Source organism: Cebidichthys violaceus, unplaced genomic scaffold, assembly GCF_023349555.1.
Source record: "Cebidichthys violaceus isolate CVI_PGR_0920_01 unplaced genomic scaffold, fCebVio1.0.p SCAF_15, whole genome shotgun sequence".
NCBI classification, from domain to species: Eukaryota; Metazoa; Chordata; class Actinopteri; order Perciformes; family Stichaeidae; genus Cebidichthys; species Cebidichthys violaceus.
Window position 1 is genome coordinate 10,063,853 of NW_027176318.1, and position 9,514 is coordinate 10,073,366.

The 9,514-nt window shown below is 45.0% G+C and overlaps 1 protein-coding gene across 1 annotated transcript; it reads right to left on the reverse strand.

Annotated features, from left to right (window-relative positions):
* Positions 1–368: 368 nt before the first annotated feature.
* Positions 369–9,049, reverse strand: shha (sonic hedgehog signaling molecule a). Its single transcript, XM_068709926.1, has 3 exons — positions 8,497–9,049; positions 4,207–4,468; positions 369–2,129 (listed from the first exon to the last, which is right to left on the reverse strand). Exons 1-3 carry the CDS (start codon positions 8,794–8,796, stop codon positions 1,450–1,452), a joined length of 1,242 nt encoding a protein of 413 aa, XP_068566027.1. The 5' UTR covers positions 8,797–9,049; the 3' UTR covers positions 369–1,449.
* Between the last annotated feature and the right edge of the window lie 465 nt (positions 9,050–9,514).

Here is a 9,514-nt window from a genome sequence, read left to right on the forward strand (position 1 = left end):
ATGGGCTCTCAACATTTCGCAAGCATGCAAAAGGTAGTTCAAAGCGCAATATTCTCTCCATTTTGTAAAAAAAAACAAAAAACTAGCAAACGGGGTGGGATTGTGTGTTGGCTCTCCCACTAGAGCTCATTCAATTATCATGTAAAACAATTATATGCTAATTATTACCGCCAGAAGAATACACGCCTGGTTATCAGACACATGTTTGATCAATGTGAGAAGCGCAATATAATTAGTTTATCGATGAGCTCTTCCAACTGCTCATTTTGCGACCTTTCCTTTGGCCGGAAAGTGCCTCCTACTGTCGTTCAAATGTTCCCTTTTGTGTTTGCTGTGAAGTTCACTCAGACAAAGACATGTAACAACTGCAAGTTTGAAGATTTTCTTTATCTCATTTTGTAATAAACATATAAATAATAAACTCTAGACATTTTTGACGCATCGCCCTGTTATGAAAGTTAACTGGTATGGTCTGGCTATAGAGACTATCCAAACTTTGCATCTGCCGCAGGTCATTTCTATAAAACTATTTCCCTATTACAAAATATGAAAAGAAAAATACATTTTAGTACATTTACAGGAGTTACTTATTAATTTATTTAACGAAACTGTTTCAGTACTACTTTAACTGTTACTGAATTGTCAGAATCTGCATTTAATATTTTTCTCAGAGGAAAACAGAAAAATAGAAACACAACGAAAAAAAAAGGAAAAGCAGAGAATGCAGACATGAGGCAGAATATCTGTCCCTCTCCGACAACTTAAACGAACAGTTTCCAAAATAATAAAATTCTTAATAAAACCAAGCAGTACAAGATTTTCCAATACTTTCCCAACTACTGTATTTAAATTAAAATATATTCTCATATCTTACACTATTTCAAATAACGAAATGTGATTCGGTAGCGATCTGTCAAAATCTAATTTACAATTCTGTGTATAAAAATATAATTTATGGAACCCCGCGAAGTTTGTTCTCCCCAAAATATAACAGTCAGTTGCACATATATGCACATATGAACATTACAACCTGTCAACGTTAGCTCCTTTCTACATGGTCTTCTTCTTTCTCTTGGCGATATTTTTTATTTTTCCATTTTTTTCATCTTTTTTTTCATCTTTTTTTTTTTTTTTTTTGCATTTGAGATATACAAAAATAGATTATGCACAATTTGCTGCTCACACCGTTTCAGAATCCATTTGTGTGACAGCAGCGAGTTCACATGAGAATAAATTATTCAAAGAGAAACTTTTTTAAGGCTCCATTCATTCTTTGAAAGGGGACACATGGAAAAGTCACTGAAATAAATATCCCAACTCCGCTGGGGCCTTTGTCTTGTTTGTTTGTTCGTTCGTTTTTTTATTATTATTATTATTTTATTTTATTTAATCTACTGAATAGTTCGTGTGTCCTACATGTAGTCTCATTCTGCTCCCGTAGTAGAGGTTTCAACTTGAGTATACCGACATCCCAAGTGGATGGATCGAGTGGCTGTCCAAGAGCCATGTTCCTAATTGATAAAGGACCTTGGAGTACCAGTGCACTCCGTCGTTCTGTGCGCTGACTCGAGGCTGGGAACTGATAAGCAACGAGGACACCCAGTGGGCGAGCCTGACGGGTGCCAGGGCCCAATGCGCCAGGTCGTGGTCTACGATCACTGCGTAACAGGACGCAAGGACCTGGTCCACCACGACGGTCCCCTGCACGGTCACCGGCGCAAAGGAGCCCTCGTGCTCTTGCGTGTAAATCCGTTTTACGGTCACGGGCTCGAGTCGACTTCGCTCTGAATCAAACACGAACACCTTTTGTCCGGATCGGACTTGGCTGGCGAAGATCGCCGACATCCGCTCCCCCTCCGTGGAGTTGCGGCCGACGAAGAGGAGGTGCGCCGCCGTGAGGGTGATTTTCTGGCCCGAGTCGGTCTCGATCACGTAGAAGAGCCTCCTGGTCGTTGAGTCTTGATCAATGAACATGATGAAGTCTGTGTAAATCGGTTTCCCGTCGTCGTCTGCTGCTAGGACCCGGTCGCCGGTTTGGAGGTGTTTGACCGCCTTCTCGGTGCCGTCCTGAAGGGTGACCGTGGAGGAGCCCGGGAAGCAGCCGCCGGACTTCGCTGCCACGGAGTTCTCTGTTAAAATAAGAGAGTGTTGTTGAAATACAATACACGTTTTTTTTTTTTACACTGTCAGAAAATGTTAATAAGTCTTCAACCGTGAGAGAACCATCGTAGGCCTACTGAAAACATATTTTTTTTTAAATACTTTTAAGACAATAGATGTTCCAAAGCAGAAATATTTTAAGCTTTTAAAACTTTAAGAACTTAAAAATAACTAATCACACGTGCCTTTCAGCCATTCAAAAGCCCATTGAAAAGCCCATTCACTGGCCTCCCTTCTTTCGCTCATATTTGTATTTTTCCTGCCTACACACACATCATGGTGGGCCATATGCATTTTGCATAATGATGCCTGTCTGCTCCTCCGTGCCAAATGCGTATTGGCTTGGCCCACGTTGTCTGAGACGAGAAAAGTGAAAGCCTTGGCTCATCTATTCTTAATTAAAAAAACCCAATAAAGAGCAGGCATTGTTATTCTAAATCAGCTTGTGGATCAAGCTACTCCTGGTAAAGAACACTTACGCCTTTCCCAGCTACTCGTCCCCATATTTACTCAGGTGCAGAAACCTCTATGTGACAATTCACACAAATAGGCGACTCACAACTACTATTTACCCAGTGGAGCCACTTTTCCAAGCCTCTCGAGTCGTAGATTTGAATTTAAATGAGGGCCCGGACTCTTAAATGCTCTCTGTTGTGCAACATCAATGTGCCCTCTTTTCTACCACCTCTCGCTGCTTTGTTGTCAGGCTTGATGACAATAATTTTGGCCTTGGTGGAGCTCTTCACATACCAGTCTCTTGGGATCACACTGTCCTGCACACAGCAAAGGGGGGTTTCCTGCTCTGAAGTTGGGGCTTTTAATCTTCTTTTAAGATTCCCGAGCATGAAATAAGGTGACAACTGAAAACCAGATTTACCCCAACCAATTCAACATTGTTCAGCCAAATCCTTTTGGTAAAGTCGCATGACCCCTAATGACACGTCGGCCCGGCCCATACTGTGATCTCAAAACGTGTGTGTTGAATGATAAGTAAGGGATTTATCAATAAAGTCTGAGCTAAAAAAAAAAAAAAAAAAAAAAAAAGGTGCCACGGTTCATCAATCAGTGCAAGGAAATACTTTCTACGCGCCATAGGTGTCCTGTAGCTTAGTGAGGGTCTGTAAGGTCGTTTTAGCCCCCCAAAGGAACTACAACGAAGACTGTCTTTAAACTAAAAAGATCTCAAAGCTGAGACGAAAGAAATCCGAAAGAACTATCTCAAACAAGAAATTATTTTTCGTTTTCTCATTAGACGATCGAATCCAAATTATAACCTAAAAAACTTCACAACTTCCAGTATTTTCACTTGGCTTCCACTAATGTGCAAAAGAAAAAGGAAGTGAACAAAATGTTGTTCTTTTCTAGGTCACTCGAGGAGCCTTGTTAGTTTATGGCCGTGGTTCCCACCAGGAGACAGAGTGGGGCGATGTAAGATCAAGAAATAAGCTGCATGGGAAATGCTCATAACGCCACCCATACATCATTCATAGAAGCATGTTTCACAGGCACAATGAGTGGCTCCACTCTGCTCTCCAATTACCTCATTAGACACATATTGAGTGCACGTTCTTGTGATTAATCATTAACTGAATGAGAAGGGTTTTTTTGATGATCGTAAAATGTATAGTTTCGCAATACAAACGAATCAACAGATCAGAGAACAAAAACGTGGAGTTGCGTTTCTGCTCTCACGTGGTGTTTCTTTTAACATGTACACGTTGCAGCTGATTGGTCACTGAAATCAGTTGTTTTTTTTGTGGAAACTTTAAAAGCGTCAACTTCCTTTTTGACACCTTCATCACGTCTACTTTTCCCTCGCAAACAGCTGAAGGAACAAGGATGGACGTTTTCTAAAAGATAAGGCATGGCTGCAGCTTCCCAGAGCTGCACCTGCTCTTTCAGATTACAATCGCACCTGACGGGAAACGTGCCCCGGTGATACATCTGGTTATTTTCTTCTTACAGCCAGCAGCTCAAGTGCGCATGACAGAAGTGTTTCTCTTGGCACAACGAGGAGGCTTCCCCCTATCATCTGTGCAGCCTTACCTGCTTTCACGGAGCAGTGGATGTGGGCTTTGGATTCATAGTAGACCCAGTCGAATCCGGCTTCCACCGCCAGCCGGGACAGAGTGCCGTACTTGCTCTTGTCTCTGTCCGAGGTGGTGATGTCCACGGCCCTGCCCTCGTAGTGGAGCGACTCCTCGAAGTGGTGTCCGTCTTCGTCCCATCCCTCGGTGACCCGCAGCTTCACCCCGGGCCACTGATTCATCACCGAGATGGCCAGAGAGTTCAACTTGTCTTTACATCTCTGCGGGAGGGAGAAACATTTGACCTGTTAGTCACCTGTTGTGTCCAAGCTCTGCGCATGTAAGGTGCTCCAGAGGCGCACACGCAGTGTCAATCAGCATCTGCCACCAAATACTTTCTTGTATTGACACAACGCTGTTGCCAAGACTAGCAGGTGCTCATTGACTATAATGCATCATATTTTGCTCAGAGAAATACAATATTAGAAATAGCGCACCCCAATACACATCTGGTCCGTTTGATCTCTGCTGTCCATTACAGCGATAACGATTAAAAGCCAAAGTCACCGAGGCCTCGCCCACACCTGATTCCTCCCAGCTGAGGTGAAACTGCATCTTTGAGCTCAGCAGCGTCAGAGGGCACATCTCGGATAAGAAAGCTGCTGATGAAATATTGATAAGGCACCGCGTTCGCTTCACTGGCCTATCACACACGGGTCTTTGGTCTCGGAAAGGTGCGAGCAGCATCCCTTTCTTTCCAAAAGTGTTGCGTTGAACACAACATGCGTGCATTACAAATTCATGAGTTCGTATTAGGCCGTGAAATGAGCGAGTCCTTTGTTGGTCGCAACTTGTCTGTTTTCTTTAAATCAATAATTGATATGCAGATGATACGAAGGTGATCTTCAGGAGCAGCTGGCATGCCTTAAAATATCTGGAGTTTGTCTTATAAATAAATCGTCGCACCCCAACCTCTCCGCGCTCTCAATGAAGATGCTTGGCCTTCTCCAAGACAACTATTCTCGACGCTCGACCAATATGTCAAATAAAACATCACAAAGAGTCTTTTCAGCCCAACCGCGGAGGGAAACTTTCATTATCCCTCTCCTGCAAAGTCTGAGAAACGTGACATGCCTCCTTAAGTCGGGGGTGTTTGGACTGCTGACTGACAGACTTGTGAGATATCCAGGGATGGTATATGGGCGCAGAGAGAAGCGTCTCTGTCTGTGTGTGTGTGTGTGTGTGTCTGTGTGTGTGTGTGTGTGTCTGTGTGTGTCTGTGTGTGTGTGTGTGTGTGTGTGTGTGTGTGAGTCCCTCTCTTCTTTATGGACAGCCTGTCCTAAAGCGAGACTGTTCACACAGACCACGTATAACAAAACAACAACAACAATAAAGGCATCGATGAATATCAGTGGGTGTTTTATGAGGATATCACACTTGTAGAATGTGATGAATAAAAAAAAAAATGATAAAAGCCCCCCCCCTCCCCCTTCCAACCCCCCCCCCCCCCCCCCCAAAAAAAAACCCTCCCACATTCTGAGTGGGATTGTCGGAGTCAAGAGCCGTAAAGCTTAACCTATTTATTAATTCATTAGGTCGTGTGCCGCAAATCAAGCCAAATTCTGCTCAGCCACCGTGAAGCCCAGCAGGGCGCCCTAGACCGGCGCTTTGTGCTCGGGGTAAAGTTGTTCAACAGCCTCCCTCTTAATCTTTTCACAAATGATTTGGTTAGAGGAAACACTTATCAGCTACCTGTCAGTGCAAACAAGCCGCCAGCTCGTCTCTTTCCCGACCCGTTTTGCACTGAGGGCATGAGACTGCATGAGTGCTAACAGCGCTCCACTGCTAACAGATCTAACAGTGGAGATTTTCTTCCGCGTGGAAAGTAACATGTGCCGGTATGGATGACATGATTAAACATTGCATATCAAGTATTTTCTTTGATTGTACTGGGGAACCTTACATGTTGTCTCTGATATGATGAAACAAACGACAGTTCACAGGACAGACATTGAATTTAGGACATTGAGCCATCTCCCCTCTCCTCAAGAGAACATCTCCACTTATTTTGGGACCATACTATTTTACGACTGAACATGAAGCTATCATTTGTGGATTAGATGGTGGGAGTCTCGCTCCTGTTCATCTCAGGCCCCGCCACTCCAGGAGACATCGTCTCTTTCCTAGGAGTGTATGCTTTTTGAAGCGCTTTATCTAGTAAATATTATAGTCTAGGCTGGGCCTAAGTGAATGGATTGATTAATTGATTAATTGCAGACAGCTAAGGCAGCCACTGCACGCACGTGCCTTGTTCCATGTACGAGTACAGTTATTCTCTAAAACACAAGCTAACAAGGAAAGTCCACTACATCCATGCGTAAAACTCCGTGCGTAAAGGCCCGCAAGGTTCATGCGTAAAGCCGTGGAACAGCGCAAAGACCGTTGGCACAGCGTCATTTCGCATGTGATATAATGCTTAACCGCTGCCAGAGTAGCCTTTATAACAGCCCAGCTCCTCTCTTCTGGATATGCATCCCCCAATGTGATGACCTAATGTCATGTACGATAAGAACAATCTCACCTGTTTTAACTTACTATGGCCTCCCGCTGACCAAAGGTCATAAGTTCAAACTGCGTTTTAAGGCCCAGTGAGGGGTGCCTAAAAAGCCCTTTCATGTACATGTCATACTTCGAGCATGTTGTTGTGTTTTCTGTAAACCCTCGGATGCTGAGTGGAAAGCTGACGATAAACCTGAAGCAACAACTACTGACCTTTAAAAAAAAATAATAATACAAAAAAAATAATAATCTGTAACAGCAGCTCTCAAACATGCGATTTTCAGGCCCCCAAATAGACGAACTTCAGCCATATAGTCAAATCTTATCTGAGGGACTCCCTCCTCCTTATGGTTTTATACAGACCTGTACACACAGCTGTGTATACAGCAGGTGGGGTGTTTTACTCAGATGAAAGCCTTGCAGATCCATGTTACTCAATATTCTCATAGATGAATGAAATAACTGTGAAATCAAATTATCCATCTTTTTTTTTTCTGGAGCCCCTGGAACCTCCTGGAGGATCTGATGGGGGGTGGGGGGGGGGGGGGGTGTGAATCCCAGTTTGGGAATCACATCCCCACGCGCCTGTAATTTCATCATCTCTGTGTGTATGTGAACCTATAGGTGTATCACAGAGGAGATGTGGGGAGGGCTGAGAGGGACGCCGAGACCGCACGCACAGTGAATATTTCATCGGAGCTCGTGCTCATGCATGGTGCGAGGCACGGGTTCAGGGACTCCGGCGCGCGCGCCTGGCTTCATCACCACCAGCACCACCATCACCACCGGCATTTTATTATTACTCAGCCAATATCACCCAAGCGCTTTTAATAATTCACCAGCATCTGAGTGCTAAAAGTCATGCTGGAGAGACGCGGCATCCTGCAACCGCGATAGAAATCTCCCCGACGTGTTGTGAGCCTCGTCTCATCTGCACAGAACGAGCTGTGAGCTTTGATAACTAACTGCCTACATTAGGATGGAGTATTTAAAAAAAGATGTCATCATCCATGCCAGTGAGGCACCATCACCCCCTGCGCGCCGTGCTCCTATAACTGACCGAGTCCCACCCGTGTATGAAGTCCTGATAGTGTTCAGAACACTCTCAAAGACATGTCACTGTTTTCATGCGCCGGTGCACATCATGCGAAAAGGCTGAATTACAGCAGCCTGTGCGAGAAAATGTCTGAATGAGCCACGCCATGCCTGAATAAGCCCGGCTATTTGAAGCGGTGCGCATCCCCAGCTCTGTGTGTTCGGGGCTGGAATAAAGAAAAAGGCGCTTAAAACGAGCCGCAATCTAAAGCGTAATTAGGCAACAACATGCTGAATGTCCTCCCGACATGTAATGTAACGTCAACGTGCGTCCGTAAGACAACAAATAGAACCTCACAAAATATACAAATATAGATATGAGGAGAGGGGCACATTAATATTTTAAATACACTGTCACAATCATGAAGGCCGAGTGTCCTGACTGTCCGCCTGCACATCACTTCTCCAGCTGGATTTCTGCATTCGCTTTCAGAGCCTGCAGCCTTTGAAAACTCCCGTGCCTGGTGCATAAAGCGCATCTGCTTTTACAGGGAAGTTAAAAAAAAAGGGCTCAGTGTGAAGAGTTCAGCAGCGGGTAAAACAGACTTCCCTTAAGGTGCGCAATCAGTCTGACAAGGAGGTTGTTGCAGTGCGCAGTGATGGTGCGTTAGGAGACGGGCAGTAAGGGGAGAATAAAAAGGTTCTGTCTCCTTACCTGAGTCATTAGCCTGTCGGCACCGGTGTTCTCCTCATCCTTGAATATGATGTCTGTGTTATAATTGGGAGTCAGCTCTTTAAATCGCTCGGAGTTTCTTGTGATCTTGCCTTCGTATCTACCGCTTGCCCCGAGGGTCTTCTCCGCCACGTTGGGGATGAACTGCTTGTACGCAAGAGGTGTCAGCTTCTTCGGGTGTCTTCTCCTGCCGTAGCCCCTGCCCGGTCCGCATCCCATCCCAGAGGACACCAAGGACAAGCAGATGAGACCGACCAATACGATTCTGGTCCAGAGCAGCATTTTTTTTTTTTTGTCCTTTATAAGATCTCAAACGAGTCGCCGCTGCTATCTCTTTATCGTCTGCCTCTCCCGGCTCTCGCAATGCCCTTGTCTCCTCCTCTACTTCGCCTTCGCCTGGTCTCTACTGTGGCAGGTGCGGAAATGAACGCCTCAGACAAATGGTAATAACGGGGCACATCGAAGGAGGGTTTAAAAAAAAAAAAGTAGTGAAGGAATTAAAAGCCACGGGATCTCTAGTCGAGCTGCAGCCGCTTGTGTGAGGCGACCGCTTTTACTGCTTTGTATTATAGCACCGATCTATTGCAGAGGAGGGATTTGATTGGCTCGCCTAGACAAACCCTCCTGATGTTATCCCACAAAAAAAGATTTCTTCCACCTGAGGGTTAGCCTGTGTTGCGGGGAGGAGGGGCTGTTCCATGGGAAAACATCAATTATAAACCGTCTTTTTTCACCCTTCCATTTATTTTTCAGATTTCACAGGAAAGGCAGGACAGACAGGAGCACTTGCTCAGCGCTGGGCTCAAATCTGAAGCGGTGTAGTTTGGGTGAAGTGATTTCAGTACGTGTGCGGTAATTGAACTGCGTCTGGGATAACTTTCCGCGCAGAATGCATTTCCCAGGAGAATAAAACTGCTCTTGGACGCGCGCGACTGCGCTGGATGATTTTGCTGTGACCTCGTATCCTCCAAATATATGAAGAAACACAATGAAGATTGTA

Bases quoted from the DNA above. Each gene is read 5' to 3' on its own strand.
- shha (XM_068709926.1), bottom strand. From the start codon at position 8,796: ATGCTGCTCTGGACCAGAATCGTATTGGTCGGTCTCATCTGCTTGTCC. The intron at 4,469-8,496 runs GTAAGGAGACAG...TCCCTCCCGCAG, and splicing joins CCGACAGGCTAATGACTCAG to AGATGTAAAGACAAGTTGAA. The intron at 2,130-4,206 runs GTAAGGCTGCAC...TTATTTTAACAG, and splicing joins CCACTGCTCCGTGAAAGCAG to AGAACTCCGTGGCAGCGAAG.